At 39.0% G+C, this 20694-nt stretch overlaps 1 protein-coding gene across 4 annotated transcripts in view; it reads left to right on the plus strand.

Annotated features, from left to right (window-relative positions):
- LOC136863292 (uncharacterized) overlaps positions 1-20694 on the plus strand; it is a 731410-nt gene that overhangs the window by 655498 nt on the left and 55218 nt on the right. For 3 of the 4 annotated variants that reach the window (XR_011017857.1, XR_011017858.1, XM_068226387.1), the window contains exon 18: positions 13957-14079. The exons of the other annotated variant lie outside the window; for it this stretch is intronic. Coding sequence is in view for 1 of the 3 variants with exons in the window: in XM_068226387.1 (XP_068082488.1) it covers positions 13957-14079 (123 nt within the window). In the remaining 2 variants the exon portion in view is untranslated. The remainder of the gene's footprint in view (positions 1-13956; positions 14080-20694) is intronic. 4 annotated transcript variants of the gene reach the window in all.

The raw sequence follows: 20694 nt of genomic DNA on the forward strand, positions 1-20694 counted from the left end.
AGGCCTTTCCTATCCCATCGTTGCCATAAGACCTATCTGTGACGGTGCGACGTAAAGCAACTAGCAAAAAAAAAAAAAAACCACTGTCGGCAGCACTGAAGATGGTTTCCGTGTTTTCCCATTTTAACACCAGGTAAATGCTGGGGCTCTCCTTTAATTAATGGCCACCGGGCGAGTTGGCCGTGCGCGTAGAGGCGCGCGGCTGTGAGCTTACATCCGGAAGATAGTAGGTTCGAATCCCACTATCGGCAGCCCTGAAGATGGTTTTCCGTGGTTTCCCATTTTCACACCAGGCAAATGCTGGGGCTGTACCTTAATTAAGGCCACGGCCGCTTCATTCCAACTCCTAGGCCTTTCCTATCCCATCGTCGCCATAAGACCTATCTGTGTCGGTGCGACGTAAAGCCCCTAGCAAAGAAAAAATAAATAAAATAATTAATGGCCATGGCTGCTTTCTTTCCACTCCTAGCACTTTCATATCCCATCATCGCCATAAGATCTATCTGTGTCAGTGCGATGTAAAGCAACCTGAAATATTATATAACTAGCAGATATCTAGGTTATTATACCCGGGCGGTCAGTGCAAGGTCCTAGGGAGAGCACTGTGTATGGGTTAAATGTTGTTGAAGACTTAAAATTAAACAATTTCAATTTGCAAAATCGTAATGATTGGGTAATTAAAGTTTTTAATTTTGTATTCAAAACACCCAGCATGTAGGCTACACAGTGTGGTCACATATCTGTGAGATTGCACTTGGGCAGTGGTGTGTTCGAGTCCCACTGACGGCAGCAGTGAAGATGGTTTCCCTTCTTTGCAATAGGCAGGCAGATATACTAAGGCCGTACCTTAATTAAGGCCACAGCTGCTTCCTTCTGAGACCCATTCCATCGTTGCCATGAATCGGTGTTATATAAAACTCATAGCCAAAAAAAATGAGACATCATTATGAAGCCCATAACATGATTATAATTGTTCATAAAGGTGGAAAACAAGCATGTTCATGTTCTGTGTTCTAATTCAAAATATGCCAAACATCTGCATGTTTCAGACTCCATTTGTCTGAATTGCATTCATAATGACTTTTATAAATTCCTGTCGTAGAGTTGTAGTATAATCGAACAATTTATTTAAACTTCATGGGACATTTTTAATTACTATTATCAGTAATATTATTATTAATATTATAAGGAGCATTAAGCATATCTGCTAAATGGGAAGTGAAAAACTGTGGCGTTATTTTTCAGAACAATGAAAGTTTCGAACGTGTGGTTTACTGTCCTCATAGTCTGTTCCTTTATATGAGCTCATAATTTCTGTAGAATTGTGTGATAATGATCAAATACTCAAGTGGAAGTGTCATGTGATATTGTCTGGACAAATTTTATAAAGAAGTCTTAGTTTTGGCTTAAGCATCCATTTCTAACAAAGGTATTTTCACTGAAAATTTTGTATTTTGGAAACAATTTCTCATCAGAACACAGGAAATATGTTATGATCTCTCTCCTCTTTTATTTGCAATTTGTATGCACATCTTCCTCAACAGAAATATGTACTGGTATGTATTCAGTGTACAAGTAACTAAATTAGTATTTGTGAATTTTGTGATGTTGGTAACTCATTTGATGTGATGGTAACAATTGTACAAACTTTCCTTACCGTAGTTCTCCCCCTGTGAGTGGGGGCAGTAGAATAATACCCACGGCATCCCCTGCCTGATGTAAGAGGCGACTATAAAGGGTCCCATGGGGGCTCCGAGCTTGGGTAGGCATCTGTGGAGCCCTTAGGTGAATCCTGGCATTGCTTCCACTTACTTGTGCCAGGCTCCTCACTTTCATCTATCAAAATCCCATCTACCTCGGTCACCACCTGTTCTTTTCTGACCCCGACTGTATTATGTATGGAAGCCTAGAGAGTCTTATTTTCACGCCCTTCATGGCCCTGGTCTTTCTTAGGCCAATACCTTCATTTTTTTGTAGTGTCGACTCCCTTCGATTTCTTCTCTCCGATTACTAATATATAGAGGATTGTTGCCTAGTTGTACTTCCTCTTGAAATAATAATCACCACCACCACTCTTATCGTAGTCGGTGCGATAAAACTGAATAAGACATAAATGATCGGAAATTGCATTCTTTATAACTTTTGTTATGTAGTTCTTTTCAATAGGCCAATCATCCAGGGTGAATAAAATTATTTATAGCCTACATTGTAGTGGCATATTCCCCGACATAAAATACCAATTTTCAGTTAATTCTGTTCAGCCATTTTCTCGTGACAGTAATTACGAAAATTTAACACCCGGATAGTACGAGTCCCTGTGATTAGTACACCTAGGTGAGGAACACCATAGGTTTGCATTGCCTGTAATTGGCACCGCAATGTGAGAAACGCCATGGGTGTGTGTTACATGTGCGCATTACATTACCTGTGAGTAGTACTATCCGCGAGTCTACGCTACTTTTGATTAGTATCGCAACATGACAAATGCCGTGGTTCTACTTTCCCAGCGATAAGTACCATTATGAGGGGCTGATGACCTGGTTTTTGGACCCCTTTAGACTACAAGCATCATCGATTCAGGATTGTGCTTTAGAAGCAGTCCCTTGGTCAGTAATACTACTGCTTAACGCTAGTTGCTGGGAATGTGGGGCATTACAGGTCAGATCTACTGATTGTTCTAAATTCATATCCATCCATTCATTCTTCGTCATTGTGTTTTGAACCCTAGTCAGTAGATAATTTTGGACTTTTAAATTGTTATTATATTTTGTCTCAATTCATACCATTAGGGGCCGATGACCTAGATGTTAGGTCCCTTTAAACAACAAGCATCATCTCAGGCAAGGAGATTTGTGGTGAAGGCGAGATGTTTGGTGGCCTTGACATATACTAGGAACTGTCCCATCATTCGCCTTACTGCAGGCGAAAGGAAAACCATTCTCAGGACAGCCAGTGGTATGGAAACAGCTTCTTTCTGTGTCTCAAATGCAGAGGTGTAGAGCCATGGCCACCCCTCCTCTATTCGGTTGGCCGGTCAGAGTGCGGTGCTGTCAGACCACGGATTAGCCTACTCTGCAACCACTGACACAGATTTCTGCCTTCAATATACAATAGGTACAAATGGCACTGTATTTGAAGTGAGTTTCCATTGCCTTTGACTGGCGTTTCATCTAGGTCACAGCAAAGCCCCTTGCACGTGGTAATGTCGGAAGGTAGCAGCATATTGTTCATAATACTGTACATAAATTAGCAACTAATTCCTTGGATGTAGATCTTAATGGGTTGAGCTATCTTGTGACGTGGCATGGGATTGTTCTGTGCTGGATCAGCTGCCATATTGTACGTAGATCCTGATGCTACATATTTTTTTTCAATTTATTGGAACTCCTCCCCTGTGGATGGACTGAAAGGAAGCATTATTTGTACTTCCTGCATGTTGTAAGTGGGGAACAATCACAGAATCTGTAATCGCTTTCTTGTCTTTTAAGCCCATAAACATATTCGTGTTACTATCCTTTTCCTTGTAGCGGAGAAATTTAGATATATCTTACTGTCACATCAAATAGAACATTTTTAAGTACTGTAAATACATGGAATGCATACAATTTTGTAGCTTGACATTGCTTATTATCTAAATGCAGATGATTGGTTGAATGATATATTGTGTTTTGATGCAATATGTAGGAACAGAGTACGTGCTATCATGCCTTGGTTTCTTCAAACACTACTCTGCCAGAGACTTGCCATCCTCTAGCAGATACAAAAGAAGTGCAAATATCAATATTCCTCAGTGTGTGGCCCTATGTGCCTCATTTCACGGACTGAAAGATGTATCATATAGTAAGTTTCTTGAGATAATACAAATGGTGTTGCCATAAGCTTTTGACGTGTCAGTGCAACGTTGGACTGCAAAAAGAGAGAAAAGTATTTATTATGTTGTAACTTGACAGTTCCAGTCTTTCTTTCATAAATTAATGATTTTGTGTTGTATTGTATTGTTTTCTGGCTGATGAATATTAATTCATGATTAACACTACTGAATGTAACTTAATGAAATTATGATATACTGTGATCACAAAAAATTTGTGGAAATTTCTGCACAATTTTTATACCTGTAATACTGTGGATAGTAGGTAGAATATAGCTCCATAAATCAAAAGATTATGTTTAATTTCAATTTACCTTTGAATCCTACAAACTCCCTCCTTAGCATATGAGTTTCCTTTAATCATTTTGGTTCCTGTGTATGGCTTTCTTTCTTACATTGTATTTATATTTAATTTTCTGCATAAGTGGCATATCTTGATACTATTGACTATTGAGGTTGGCTGAGTGTGTGTTAAAGGGGACCGAGGTACGAGGTGATGTTAGTGTCTATTTCTGTTCTAGTTCATAGTCAGAGATAAGGTTTGCCAATCCCACTCACCTTCTGGTCACTTCCTTCCTTTCTTCCTTCCTCCCTCCCTCCCTTTGCTAGTTAGCTTCTTTTTTCCTCAGCAGAAAAAAGCAGCACAGGCCAGTCCAGTTAGTCCCTTCCTTCATAGCTTTGTGAATGAGTAAAAAGAAAGATAAGCAGCACAGGCTGGTAAGCTTTTTTTCTCCAGCAGGAAAAAATAAAAAATAAATAATTAATAATAATAATAATAATAATAATAATAATGCACAGGCCAACTTTCACGTGTATCATTGTTCAGAATGAAGTATTTCAAAAGAAAGGTAAGAGAAAGAAAGGAAAGAAGAAAGATATGAAAGAAAAGAAATGAATATATTTAAGAGTGGAGGGTGAGAGCCTGGGTACCCGACGCGCTAAACGATTTAAATTGCCTGCCCGGTAATTTTAGTTTTCCCTACGAGCGTTAACATGCAATTTCCGACAGTCTTTGCGACAGCCGCTGTGTACAGAAGTTAAAAATAACGTTCAGTGTCAACTCTTACATATTCTCTTTGCCTTACAACAATAAGCAATCTGTTCAAAAAGCCATCCCCAAGTGTCACAGCTGCCACTTCCTAATGAGAATTAGAAGTTACTTTTGTTTTATACCAAAACTAGCAAAATACCCGTGCTTCGCTACGGTATTATACTGAAATATATAATGGAATGCTTAACGTTTTATATATAATCCGCCGAAATTCACGATCTGACTCGTTTTCTGAGAGAATCCGCCAAAATTTGCCATCTGACTCGTTTTCTGAGAGATTACGGCAAAGTTCTTCCCATTTTTCAATCTTTCATTCCAGCAATCAATTTCGTACTTCCCGGGCTAGCTCCAGGTATTCCACCTGGTTAGTTGTGTCCCTAAATCTTTGCCATCTTTTCCTATAAGCATTTTTAATATGGATCAAATCCCTGAGGAGATCCGGCGTGGTGTCGTCTTGGGTGCCTTGGCGGTACTGAAACCGCAGCCGGACTGCAGTCATAGTCATTACCTGGCCAGGACCCGTTTCCAGTGCGGTCCGCACATTTTGATGACAGTCCAGATTATTATTATTGTACCGGGCGGTACATCTCTACGCCACACATTTGAATCTTGCGTCAATTTGAACTCCTCTAGCCGGGCTGAGTGGCTCAGACGGTTGAGGCGCTGGCCTTCTGACCCCAACTTGGCAGGTTCGATCCTGGCTCAGTCCGGTGGTATTTGAAGGTGTTCAGATACGTCAGCCTCGTGTCGGTAGATTTACTGGCACGTAAAAGAACTCATGTGGGACTAAATTCCGGCACCTCGGCGTCTCCGAAAACTGTAAAAGAGTAGTTAGTGGAACGTAAAACAAATTATTATTATTATTATTATTATGATTATGATTATTATTATTATTATTATTATTATTATTGAACTCCTCTACAGGAGAAACACAGAACTTGGAATTAGATCTACTTAAACTTTTACTCACAAGATGCCACTACCTTAATTTGGTGATTGTGAAGTGTCCGGTACTGTACAAAATTCTACGCGTTTTGTTTACCATTTATCAAGAAGTTTGGACTTTCTGCAACAGATGTCACTGCAAAAACTATGATCATGCACCCTGGTGCGAAGTGAAGGAACTTTTTTTGAAGAAATTTTGTATTCATAAGTTTGTTCTTTACTAAATTATGTTCATTCATTTTTGGGTTGGCAGTATTGATCTCTTCTTTCTGCCAGTTTTGAACTCAGCCAGTCCCTAATTTCTGTAATTAATTTCTAACCAATCACGGGTTTCTTCTTCGATTTTGTGTGTAACCTTGTATCCGCCAATAAAGTAAGAGGGTGTGGCTTGATCATTTATGAAAGGTCTCGAACTTTCCCCGAGGGTTTATAAACTGCGGATTTTCATGTGTCTCAGCCATTTGATCAACATCTAACTAACTGTGTGTATGTGAAGCAGGAGGCGGGTGGTGCCTCTTTCATCAGGCAGCAGTTCTTCAGCAAGGTAATGGCCGTTTAACATTTTTATTTCTTGCTAGCTCAGCAGTTTAACCCACGGGAAAGGTCCGAAACTTTACCTTGTAACCTACTTTTCTAAAAATGTAATTTTCTGCCGGCTTTTGTAAAAACGTCATAAGGTCTGCAACTGTAATTCGGGGATAGAGAGTGATTTACCCTCTCGAGCTCCCCATCATATTGGTTTGAGGTGACTACGTTTTGTAACTGGTTTTCTTCCTTTCTGTAATGTCTTAAATTATTCTTATACGAGTCACCTCCATAGTTTGGGAATAGCCCCTGTTTCATCGGCCTAGTGCCTTTTAGGTTTAAGGAATGCATTTTTAGGAGTGCAAGTACGCGCCTCCATTCAACTTGGTGTTTTGGGCCATTTACTTAACCTGTTCTTTTTCTGCTAAGGCCCAGTAGGTTGGGTACGAGATACCCCCATTTCATTTGTGCAAGTTGTGCCTTGATGGCAAGTTATTGTAAAGTCTGATATTGCCTTGAATAGGCTTGAAAAACTGAGAGCGTGTCAGCTCTTTTCTAGTGTTGTAAGAAGACCTCTGGGAGGCTTGACAGTGTAAGGTAGGAGCAAGTGCTCCATGTTATTAGAGAATTTCTGCCCTTGAAGAAATGTGTGCGTTGAGCTAGGAGCTCGAAATTGTAAAACTAGGGCCTTGTAGCCCAAGAGAGTTAAAATTCTTGGATCCTTCTAAGTTTTGTTTTTAGATTGCTATGTCTTTGTAATTTCCCTAAAGTGAAAAGCTATCAAATTTCTATTGTTTTCTGGAAAATATAACCTTGGTTTAAATTTTAAATTAACTTTGACTCTGTAGTTAGACCCATTCATCCCGGCACCTTCTTTCACCTCTGCTGTTCCACAGATATCCTGGAACAATTATTATTGATATTCTGGACCCCACAGCAAGATGCAGGACCGCTAGTTGGCGGTAAATTACATCTGCTGCCATTGTCATTGCTGACAATGTGACCAGCACCATTGTCGCCTGTAGGCAAGTGCGCGGGATTTCTGGCGAATCGAATGATGTACTTCTGTGCATTACTGACCTTATTATAGAGGTGAACAATATAATTCCTATTGTTTATTTCAAATGTCTTTAAATTGTTATTTATATGCCAGGAGAATCTACTGTAATCTAACTTTAAGTTCTCCAAAGGAAAAGATAGCTCTTGAAAACGAACCCAGGAAAGCTTAAAAGTGATCAGTTTATGATCAGAATCAAGTACATTATGAACATTAAAATCAATTGGTCTCAATTCCTTTTTCATCCCACCGCCGTTAAGTTGATCCCCCCGAAAAGAAAGGTGTTTCTTTATGTTAAAGGAAATTCCAAATACCAATGTTCACGTCTGTTACCTTCAGTTCTGAGATATAAGTATTCCCAAAAAGAAGAATTAAGTTTTTTCACTTCCTTTCACACTCCCCCTCCCCTTAAGTGAATTTTCCGGCAGAAAATACTTGTTTATTTAATAGTAAAGGATCTTCTAAATACCAATTATCATGACTCCATCATCTTCAGTTTTTGAGATGTGTGTCCTCATAAAAGGAATTCAACTCCTTTTCACCCCCGCACCCCAAGATGATTTCCCCCCATAAACGCATTTTCCTTTGTTTTTAAAAGAGATCCAAATACCAATTTTCATGTCTGTAACAACTTCAGATTTTATTAGGTGTAAGTATCCTCATACAATTAATTCAATTAATTTTTCAATTCTTTCACTCCTCCCCCCCCCCCCCTCAATGGATTTTCCTAGAATACATATTTCTTTACTTCTAAAGCAGATTGCAAATACCAATTTTCACGTCTGATATATCTTCCATTTTTGAGATAATAGTATCTTCATACAAAAAATCCAACTATTTTTTTAATTCCCCTCCCCCCCCCCCCCCCGTTTAAGTGGATTTCCTAAAACAAAAAATACGTATTTCTTTATTTTAAAGGAGATTCCAAATACCAAATGTCACGTCTGTAACATCTTCAGTTTTTGAGATATCAGTATCCAAATTTAAAAAATTCAACCCCCCTCCCACCCAAGTGGTGTTTCCGAAAACAAAAAATACATGTTTCTATATTTTTAATACAGATAAAAATACCACTTTTCACTTCTGTAACATGTTAAGTTTTTGAGATATACTGTAGAAATGCTCATTTTTATTTCACCCTCTTTTTAGTTCCCCTTAAGTGGAGTTTCCAAAAGCAAATAACCTATGTTTCTTTACTTTTACGGGAGATTCCAAATACCAATTTTTACATCTGTAACATTGTATGTTTCTGAGATATACTGTAGATATAGTCTTTCTAAAATTCACCCCAATTTGTCACACCAGTTTAACCCCCATTAATTGGATTTTCCAAAAACATAAACAAAAATGTGTTTCTTTATTTTTAAAGGAGATCCCAAATACCAATTTTCAGGTCTGTAATATCTTCAGTTTCTGAAATACGAGGGCTATTTTTTTTTTTTTTTTTTTTTTCAAGGTCCGATCGGTCGTGACAGTCAAACGCCCGCGAATATATGATGAACCGCTGTGCAGATGTGTTGCGCAATGTCTCTGAAATGACCGTTATGCGCCTCACCTCAGTCCCGTCAGTAGTGAACGTGCAGCGCGCTTGTAAACATGGCTACAACGATCGCTTCGCCCTCCAAGTGTGAAGTGCGCGGTGTAATTCGATTTCTTCAGGCTGAGGGGTGCAATGCAGCCGAAATTCATCACCAAATAAGTCGTGTGTATGGTGAAACGTGCATGAGCGACAGCAAAGTACGACAATGGTGCAGGAACTTTACAGCAGGGCGTACAGACGTCCATGATGCAGGCGGCCAGGGAAGGAAGCGTGTGTCAGCCGATGATCTTGTTCAACGTGTGGATCAGGCAATTCGAGAAAATCGTCGGTTCACAATTTCTGTGTTGAGTGCTTCGTTTCCTGAAATTTCCAGGTCAGCTCTCTACACAATTGTGAGTGAGACACTTCAGTACCGCAAACTTTGTGCGAGATGGGTTCCGAAGATGCTGTCTGACCATCACAAAACACAGCGAATGGGCACCGCTTCAGCGTTTCTCCACCGCTACCATGATGAAGGACCGGATTTTTTGAACAAAATTGTCACAGAGGACGAGACATGGGTTCATTTTGAAACGGAAGAAACAAAAGAGCTATCCAAACAGTGGATGCATTCGCACTCCCCGAGTAAGCCAAAGAAATTCAAGCGAACATTCTCCAACAGAAAGTGTATGGCTACTGTGTTCTGGGACCGGAAAGGAGTTCTGTTGGTGGAATTCATGGAACGTGGTTCCACCATCACTGCAGCCGCATACTGTGCGACTATTCAACGTCTACGACGGGAAATTCAGAATAAGCGGAGAGGGATGTTGTCATCAGGCATTGTCCTCCTCCATGACAATGCTCGGCCGCACACTGCAGCTGCCATTACGAACCTCCTGCAGCGTTTCCAGTGGGACATTTTCGATCATCCAGCATACAGTCCGGACCTGGCTCCATCAGATTTTCACCTCTTTGCTCACATGAAACGCTGGCTAAGAGGACAGCGTTTTGACACCGACGAGGCGCTGCAGACCGGCGTACGAAGATGGTTACAGGCGCAGGCGGCGACGTTCTATCAAGAGGGCATTGACAAGTTGGTACCACGCTACGACAAATGTCTCAATCTGTGAGGCGACTATGTTGAAAAATAGCTGTGATATATCAGTAAGTGTTACTAATAGAAAACTGTCAAATTTGTACTGCTGTTTCATTTTGTGACCAATCGGACCTTGAAAAAAAAATTAGCCCTCGTATAAGTATCCTCATTAAAGGCATTCAACCTCTTTTTCACCATTTTTCACCCCTCCTATTGGGATTTTCCGAAAACAAAAAAATACGTGTTTCCTTATTTTTAAAGGAGATTCTAAATACCAATTCTTACATCTGTAAACTTTTAAAGTTTTGAGATATAGATACATTAATTTTGAAAATTCACCCCCCTTTTCACCTCCTTAGTGACAGAATATTCAAAAATTCTCCCTTAGCGAGCACCTACATTGTATTATAAATGTATCCTCAAAATTTCATTTCTTTATGTCCAGTACTTTTGGCTCGGCGATGATGAATCTGTCAGTCAGTCAGTCACTGGGCGAGTTTGCCGTGCGGTTAGGAGCGTGCTGCTGTTAGCTCGCATCCGGGAGATAGTGGATTCGAATCCCACTGTCGGCAGCCCTGAAAAATATTTTCCATGGTTTCCCATTTTCACCAGGTCGCTTCCTTCCCATTCCTTGCCTTTCCTGTTCCATCGTGGCTATAAGACCTATCTGTATCGGTGCAACATAAAGCAAAATAGCAAAATAGCTAGTCAGTCACTACAGGTTCTTTTATATATAGAGATATCCTTTTGCTCCCAGGGACTAAAACTGTCATTGCTAAATCTACATGGCATTGAATAAGGTGGCTAACTTTCCCACAAGTCCCTTAAAACCACAATTTTTTTGGTGAGGTTTGCCATACTCACTTCAAAATGTTATTCAAATTTATAAATGTCTCAGGTCACCAGAAATCAAAAGCAGTACATAGGGTGCAAGAATGCTGACAGTGCTGTTACAATGTCTTTCCTCTTGATTAGAAATGTGTGTCCGTTCTTTATCTGTCTTGTTACCTAAAGCCCAGTCTTCACTGTATTCTACTTGTAGATGAATTTAAGCCTTTGTATGAAAGTTTATTATTATTATTATTATTATTATTATTATTATTATTATTATTATTATTATTATTATTATTATTATTATTATTATTAACAAATACATCACAATTGGGAAATATCCCAGTGGCAATGGTCACTTACAGTGGTGTGATAATAAAGTTAAAACATAATTACCTAACAACAACAAAAACAACAAGTAATTCCTTGGAAAGAAAATATTACAAGAAATACTACTAGTTTAACATTATAAATCCAGCTTCATATGCAGTTTCACTCACAACTTAAATAAGTCCACTTTAGTATTCAAAGTTTGAGTGTGTGTGTATATATATATATATATATATATATATATATATATATTTATATTTTGCATGAGTGGAAATTCATCTGTATCATAAAACTCAAAACACAGTCGTATGTACAACATCTTTGTCAGAGTTATTTAACACACTGAAGACCGGCCCTGGAGATCTCCATATTACTGCGGCGAGCGGCCGTGTACGGGCCCTTGAAACCTATGTTTTTGCATACTGACTTAGTTTTCAGCTTTTGCACTATTTGCCATCATATCATGGAGTAGTAAGATCATTGATGTTATTACCGATATTTTTTTCCATTTTTACGTTTATTGTAACCATGAATACAACCTATATTCATGAGTGATCTTACACGCATGTCTAGATACAATTGACAATAATAATAATAATAATAATAATAATAATAATAATAATAATGTTATTTGCTTTACATCCTACTAACTACCCTTTTGGGATTTTCGGAGACACCGAGGTGCTGGAATTTTGTCCCGCAGGAGTTCTTTTATGTGCCAGTAAATCTACCGACACAAGGCTGACGTATTTGAGCACCTTCAAATACCACTGGACTGAGCAAGAATCGAACCTGCCAAGTTGGGGTCAGAAGGCCAGCGTCTCAACCGTCTGAGCCACTCAGCCCGGCAATTGACAATATTTAAAGGGAAAGGCAGAGCGTTTCATTCTACCCTGGACAGCCCTGTAGAGGGACGAAAGGACGTATGGCCTCGCAAACAGACGCCTTGTGTCGCAGTTTTTTTACGTTCACCATGAGCTGTATCGTTCGCAATGAAGATTAATGGCCGACTTAGCAGTAACAGATCAACTCGCCTCCACATGTCAAGATGAAAGACACTTTCACTGCTGTGTGTTCACCATATTAGTTGCATAATGCGTGACCTAACATGCGAAAGATCTACATTTAAGTGCAGTTTTTGCTTCCTTTGACCTTGGATCATTTCCAGAGAACAGTCAGTATTTCAGTTGGACAGAGAGAATATTGTAGCTGAGGCAATGCAAGAAATGTTCAGCTGTATGGTGCGACCCCTGGCCTTTCAGTACATTGTTCAGGAGTAACTCCTTGAAATAGTGAAATTCGTTGTGAATCAATCGGTTTGTGCGACTATGGCAACGTGCTTTGTGTGATGCTAAGTATTTCAACATTTATATACAGATTCATTATCTGATGTGCCACATGTGAGACAAGCTCTGAGAATTCTCCTTGTTTCTCAGCCGACAGTAGGTGACGGGCTGCGAGAATTTTCGTTTGCTTCCAGCTAAAATGTGATGTATAAAGTATTGTTATGACATGACTTTTCATACGTCGCATTTTAGCTGGACACAATTGTCATTGAATTATTATACTTAATATGTTCAATATCCTTGTTATAATTTTAAGGTCTGTACATTTATTTTTCGACTGAAGATTAGTAAATAGTGGGGTATCCACATTAACTGATCCACTCAGTTTACTTTTTTTCCCTTCTTTTTTTTTTTTTTTAGAGAGAGAGAGAGAGGGAGTGATTGTAGTAGATATTATACAAAATTTCTTTACCCCAGCTACCTACTGCAAGTGGCTCAGACAGTAGATACACTGGCCTTCTGAGCCCAGGGTGGCGGATAGATTCCACCTCAGTCGGATGGTATTTGTAAGTGCTCAAATATGTCAACCGTGTGTCAGTAGATTTACCAGTATTTAAGACAGGTCCTGTGGAACGAAATTCCAGCATGTCAGCTTCTCTGAAAACTGTAAAAGTCGTTAGTGGGATGTAAAGAAAATACCATTGTTATTACTGCAGCTGCCACACATGTTTACAGAACTGGAAAGTGTAAGCCTTACTTGAGTTATCTGGTGTAGCATATTGCATTAGTCCCACTAAGATTGCAACATATCTCAGTTCAACATTCATGTTTCCCAGCCAGGAGAACCTATGTAAATATCCACGTTATTTAGACACACAACTTGTGAAACATCATCTGACAGTAATTTCATTATATCTTCACTGCATATCTCGCTTTGGTCATTGTGACTGAAGTATCTAGATGACAGGAGCAGTAACTCAAACATTTAGTATTGCCAAATATTTATGTATTCTTCCTTAATAGACTTCCTCACAAGCATCCTAAAGGTCAAAATCCTCATTACTAATTGGTCTCTACCCCTGCAATATATATTATGCAACAAGCAGCTTCTGTAGACCTGGGGGGAGAAATGTATATATTCAAATGAACCATTTAGAAAAAATAAGCCATCACTTGTATTAAGCTTAGAGCCATTTAGGGAATTAATCATAGCCTTGCTTCTGATACACATTAGTGTTGTTGTGTTTTCCATTCTTATTTCTTTTTAAATAAGTAATGAACTAGGTAGTAGCCAACAATAAGCAATGTGTAATATGGCCAAGAGTGCTTTGAATAGAAATATAGTAATCTGTAAACAGTTGTGTATTAGAGGTGTGGTTTGATATTCAAAAGCTTGCTTTTGTTAAATAAATATATTTCTGCAGTAAATACATTTTCTCCACAGATGATGATGATGATGATGATGACAATGATGATGATAATGATGAAGATGAAGATTCAGAACATGGTGGTGCAAATAATCAGGAAGAGTCTATGTGGTCTCATGAAGTACCTGCAAATGAGAATAACGCGTAAGGCGAATACCTGTTTATTTATATACTCTATTAAACTACATTTGCTGCTTTAATTTCAAATATCCTGTGAAGTAAAATGTTGTTGATTTATGGAATATTTAAAAAATTAGCATATATGAAGGTAGAAAATTGCACAGTTATTAGAAACTTTTTTGAGGAGAACAACACATTAGAACTCCTTTACTATACATCATTTGTACATCATTAATATGAAAACAAAGGAAGAATTGTAGCAAATGTAACCAGGTTTACACTTTCATATACCTATTTTTTCAGTATGTTGAAACTAATACAGGATTAATAAAATTAGAAGATACAATTTTTTTTCAGGTACAATCTGTTTACTTTAATTCAAATCCTGTATTAGTTTTGACATACTAAAAAACTTCATGAAACAATTTTTTTTAATCTTTCATAAACAGTTTAAAGAAGGTTATAGAAATAAAGAATGATACGACAGAAGTTCATCAGATATAAAGTCTGACAGGACTTGTAATTATGTAGTAACATAATTACTTCTTTTTAATTAGTGCTGTTCAACAAACTGCACAAGCTTGTCTGTGATAAGATGACTGCTGCCCAGCTAGTTGGCTGCAGATACTGGAGTACCACGTCGTCAGCATGATGACATGTTCAGCCATATTGCCTGCTTCCACAACTGGAATTTGTGATGTTCAGCTGTATTGAAAAGCTAGTTTGATAATTTTCATACTAGCATCTTAATTACTACACAGTTCAAAAATATTAGGGGAGCATGTTTTGTAATGTCTGGTATGTGAACGTTAATTTGGTAGATGGGTTCCAATGGTCGTACAGCATACCCTGAGACCTTAGCTACTCCGGGTATTGCAATCGGTTTCCAGTAGTTACACCATACAGAGTTAAGAAAAGAGGAAAATAAATCGAATTACACGGCACCTTAAAACCTTAACACACAATAAACAACAGATGAACTGCGCCAATACACAAATAAATATCAGGTTGGGCAACGTGATGACTATAATAAAGGAACTTGGAGCAGGTCTGGGAATCCTACTCGGGCCATAGAGATACGAAAGTTGCGGGTTTCCAGAAAAATCAACGGTGATCCCTTGATTCAAGATATTACTTTCCAAAAATAAACGTTACAAGGTAAATTCCGAATAAAATTCATCTATCCAAACAATCCAGTTGCACCATTTCCAAAATACAAATTAGATGGACCTCGCCAAGAGCTTTGCTATTAGGTCAAGAGGTTAACTAAATATACCTTAGCATAATCCAAGTTCTACAATACAATTTTGAGGGTAAGAGGAAAGACAAGATAAGAATACAATATTAAATGGAAGTTAACGTGCTTTCTAAGACATCTGAGAAATTGAGTGGCAAGTCTGGGCAAGTAGGGCAAACTCCTATGTGAAGAAAATACAAGCGAACATTAAGTGTAAATTAAAGTGGAACTGAGATCAACAGTGCTTACCCCAAGTTAGGACATCTCGGGAGCGAGGATTCGCCGATGTGCGTCTAATCACTGGACTGACGAGAGAATGAAAGACCACGAAGTCTTGCCTCGCTCACTTAAAAAGGCAAGTCTGGCCCCGCTGGATTACTGAGTGACCAATCAGAGCACAGGAGCCTCCCTATCGCCACCCAGATCCACCAATCAAAACTCTTTATCAAGGCGCGATGTTTTCACAATATTCCAGAACATAGGCAGACACAAATCACGAACTTTCCATCTTCCAGAATTAGTAAGGACATATTTCTAGAATCGGCAGGGGCCAACACACCCTGTTCCAAAAGTCTGCGTCACAACCTTTCCGGAATGTTACGGATATCACAGAACAATAATAATTTACAATCTAATAGTTACTTAAGTAGATAAATGGAATACAAACAAAATATTCCACGATAATATTCTACACCGTACAGGCTAGGTAGGTAAAGGGAATACAAATAAAATATTCTACAACAACATTCCACATCATGCAGTAAACATTCCTTAAAAGAGACTCTGGACAGGTCTCAGGTATGTCAAATCGAAGTTATACTCCATCTGTAGGTGTACCCATGCATTAAACTGTCAGGTGACCTCTCAAAACAAAGTGAATAGCGGTGTCTCCGTGTGTCGTTGTGAGGCACACAGACTACTGCGGTCATTTGAGCACGTTGTACGTAAACCAGCACATCCCATGAGAGATTTTAACAAGGTTCAAGTTGTAAGGGCCATCACTTTGATCCAGCCTTGTGTTGCTGTGGATCTCAATGTCTCTCCATCAGTTATTCAACTCTTGTGGAATCGCTACACTGAGACAGGCCAGTTCACAAGGAGGATTGGGCAAGATCGTGGACGTATGACAACCCCACAGGATGACTGATACCTGACCATCTGTGCATTGCGGCATCGTTCAGTAACTGCCAGAGAACTGCAAAAAGACCTTAGGAGGGTCATTGGAGTCACGGTGTCTGACCAGACAGTAAGGAAGAGGTTAAGAGAAGTGTCCTTACGACCCAGACGTCCTGTTAGAGTGCCCGTACCCACGTCAACTGGCAACTTCGCCAATGGGGACCTGTGTTGTTCACAGATGAGTCTAGATTTCCCTTGACACAGCGTGATGGACGTCATTGTGTATGGAGACGCTGTGGTGAGCAGGCGACCGATTCGGACAAGGTTCTGTGATGGTGTAGGGTGGCATCAGTATTGATGGCCGTACGGATCTTGTCGTCGTCAATAGTAATCTTACCGCTGTGGGGTACATCGAGCAGGTACTGCTACAGCATGTGTTGGTTGCTGCATGCGATGTTGGCCCTGAATTTGTACTCATGTACGACAATGCCAGGGCTCATGTAGCGCGCATCACCAGAGCTGTCTTGTGAGAACTGGACATTCAAGAGATGGAATGGCCAGCAGTGAGTCCCAAGCTTAATCCCATTGAGCGGGTGTGGGATAGCCTTGACAGAAGTGTTCATGGGCATCCTGTTCCACCACATACTCTCCAAGACCTTGAACAGGCTCTCAATGAAGAATGGGACCTGATACCGCAACGTGACCTCCGTCGACTTATAGGGAGCATGCCAGGTAGGTGCCAAGCTGTGATAAATGCTCGTGGAGGACATACACCATACTGAAGCTCTCCAACTGTGAGAAAAATCCACCCTGGAGGACTGTTGTCACTTTGTTTTCGCCCCTATTTGGACATTTCTGTTTGTGTTCTGAAAATGAACGTGAATCCATTGACTTTCTTTTGTATATTTCAACGGTAAAGAATAAAGGTTTAGTTGGTAATATACCTGGGTGTGGGGTATTGTTTTGTGGACCATGGCATACATTCAAAAACATGTTCCCCTAATTTTTTTGAACTGTGTATTATAGGCAAGATGCATATGACTATTTTTGACCATAATTAATTGTGTCTGTTTTGAGTTTTTATAATATATCCTATCTTGTTACTTTTTCCTTACCCTGAAGGGGTAAGGTGGGCCACTACAGAGTCTCTTTGGCCAGGAGATGTGTGGTGGTGAGGTAAATTGGAGGAGGCATCAGCTTAGGCCTATGAATAGGGACTGTCCTGGCATTTGCATGGAAGTGAGAATGAGAAACCACAGATAACCATGCATGGGACAGCTGATGGTGGGGTTCAATCTACTTGCCTCCCAAATGCAGATACAAGTTGTACATCACTGAAATGAAAATATTGCTAATCATGAAACACCTTTCATGGTTTTAGAAATTACTAAATGATCCACCGGGCGAGTTGGCCATGTGGTTAGGAGCGCGCAGCTGTGAGCTTGCATCCGGGAGATAGTGGGTTCGAGTCCCACTGTCGGCAGCCCTAAAGATGGTTTTCCATGGTTTCCCATTTTCACACCAGGCAAATGCTGGGGCTGTACCTTAATTAAGGCCACGGTCGCTTCCTTCCAATTCCTAGGCCTTTCCTATCCCATCATGGCCATAAGACCTATCTGTGTTGGTGTGACGTAAAGCAAAGAATAATTAATTGATCCAACATAGTGGAATATAGATTGAAAAACTTACAGATCCATCCATACTGGTCAGTGCAGTATCCAGCTTTGAAGTTCTAAGGTTAATGTTCTCAACTATTGTGGCAATTGAAATGAAAATCCACAGCCTTTTTCCAGTCATTCAACCAGGTCAGGAATGGAATGAATGAAGCCCCCATCTAGCGGCGAGGATGGGAATTGTGCCGGCTGCTGAAGCATGTCGCACTCTCTGGGGCAATGGTTAATGAATGACAATTTAAATGAAATAATGGTATTGGAGTGTGTTGCTGGAATGAAATAAGACAGGGAAAACCGGAGTACCCTGAGAACAACCTGTCCCACTTCCGTTTTGTCCAGGGCAAATCTCACATGGAGTGACCAGGATTTGAACAACGAAACCCAGCGGTGAGAGACCAGTGCGCTGCCGCCTGAGCCACAGAGGCTCTGTTCTCAACTATTGTGGCAGATGGCAGGCATGATATACTGAGTGATTCTCTTCTTATTCTCTTCACCTTTTTCCTCCTCCGCTTTTCCCACATCTGTGGGACCGCAAGTGCGAACTGTGTTGCTCATGTGGATTTTGCCATGATTTACGGCCGGATGCCCTTCCTGACACCAACTATATATGGAAGGATGTAATTACTATTGCGTGTTTCTGTGATGGTTGGTAGTGTAGTGTGTTGTCTGAATATGAAGAAACACCCAGTCCCCGGGCCAGAAGAATTAATCAGTGCGATTAAAATCCCTGACCCGGCCAAGAATCGAACCTGGGATCCTCTGAACCGAAGGCCTCAACGGTGACCATTCAGCCAATGAGTCGGACATACTGTGTGATTCTCTTGCGACTACTAATTTTGTTATAGGTAATAACTTTCACATTAATCAGTATTGAAGAGCAATATAATGTAAAACAAAAGCTAAAGGTTTTCACCTATTCAGTACTATTTGTTGTAACCTTAAAAAAGTTACGTATATTTGTTGAAACTAGTTTCGGTCTTACTAGAGACCATCATCAGTCAAAATCAATAAAAGTACAGCAAGACATGAATTATGACATTATAAAACTAGTTTCAACAAATATATGTAAGTTTTTTATGATTACAACAAATACAGTAGTATTGAATAGGTGGAAACCTTTAGCTTTTATTTTACATTATATTTCTCTTCAATACAGATTAATATGAAATTTATTATGTATGATTATAATACCAACCAGGCAAAGAAAACAGCCTACTTATACTTAAGCTTGAAAGTCAAAATAGCAAAGTTAGGCAAAGACCTTGATTTTCTTAAACAATGCATAACAGTTACCTTGACCCCTAACTTTTTAAAGGTGAATTCTAAGAAACATACATCTTCCTTTCAAATAACAAAAACCCAAATTTGCACTAATAAGATTTGACTCAGAGAAGAAATCAAGTTGCTATATAAGAAATCTTTCCTTAATAATAAGCTCTATGAATCTCACCTTGAATCTACCAAGTTACTATCTCAATCCCAATGGGATCTTTTTCAATCACACATTAAATATAAATTGCAAATTTCTTTATCCCTTAAACAACAAGTTTTAGGGAAAAAGTTACTCAATTTTAAAAAACTCCAAACCCGCTTCTAACTCTAATACAGCATATCCATCTACCACTAACAATCTTACCGATTTCCATCCTCCGATCACTAACTTACCTAATGTTGTATTTGACGATATTGAAACTTCTATATTGCAGACTATGAATCTATGAATAGTATTGACTAAGAGGATATCAAAATCATTTTGTACAATTTTGTAAGAACTTCTATATTGAGCAGAGGTCCAAAACAAAATTGGCCTAAACCTAACATAATTGACAACGTAATAACTACGGTAGAGACTGAATCAGCCATCAATAAACTACCACTCAGTAACAAAGACTAAGTTAGATATGAAGCGAAAAAGAAATTAGAATCCTTAAACCATTAAATAATGATGTTCCCATTAATCTTAATTATAACTACATGAACAAAGATAATAATTTCACGCATAAGCAAGTTCACAATCTCAGAAAGAAAATTACTGATCATAACCTCATCATAACCAAGGCAGAAAAAGGTAATTCTACTGTCATTATCAGGAAAGATGAATATGTAAGAAAAACAGAACAGTTCTTTTCTGATAGTTCATTTTCCTCAATCAAGAAAGATTCCAACGTCAACTCAAATAAATACTAAAAAATTCAACTTATATATATTAACAGAATATCAATGTAATTCTCTCATCAACATGAATCCTGGCCTACCCATGGCTAGAGCACTTCCAAAAATCCATAAAGCAAGCATCCCCATTAGACCGATAATTAATTACAGACCCAGTCCTTTATATAAAACATTGCAGTTCATTCAGAGATTCTTAAAAAGAAATTACCATTTTCTAGCCAACAAATCTATTAGAAACAGTAAAGAACTCGTTGACAAAATCAACCTTTTTAAAATTAAAACTAACCACTCCATCCATTCATTCGTTATCATTAAAATGTATCCTAGCATCACCATATCTGAAGTTTGTTTCATTATACAACAGAATTTGAGAAAATACAGTAAATTAAATAAACCTAAAATTCTTGATTTTCCTTCTATTTTAAAATTTGTTTTAAATAA

The sequence above is a fragment of the Anabrus simplex genome, chromosome 2 (genome assembly GCF_040414725.1).
Source record: "Anabrus simplex isolate iqAnaSimp1 chromosome 2, ASM4041472v1, whole genome shotgun sequence".
In the NCBI taxonomy this organism is placed as follows: Eukaryota; Metazoa; Arthropoda; class Insecta; order Orthoptera; family Tettigoniidae; genus Anabrus; species Anabrus simplex.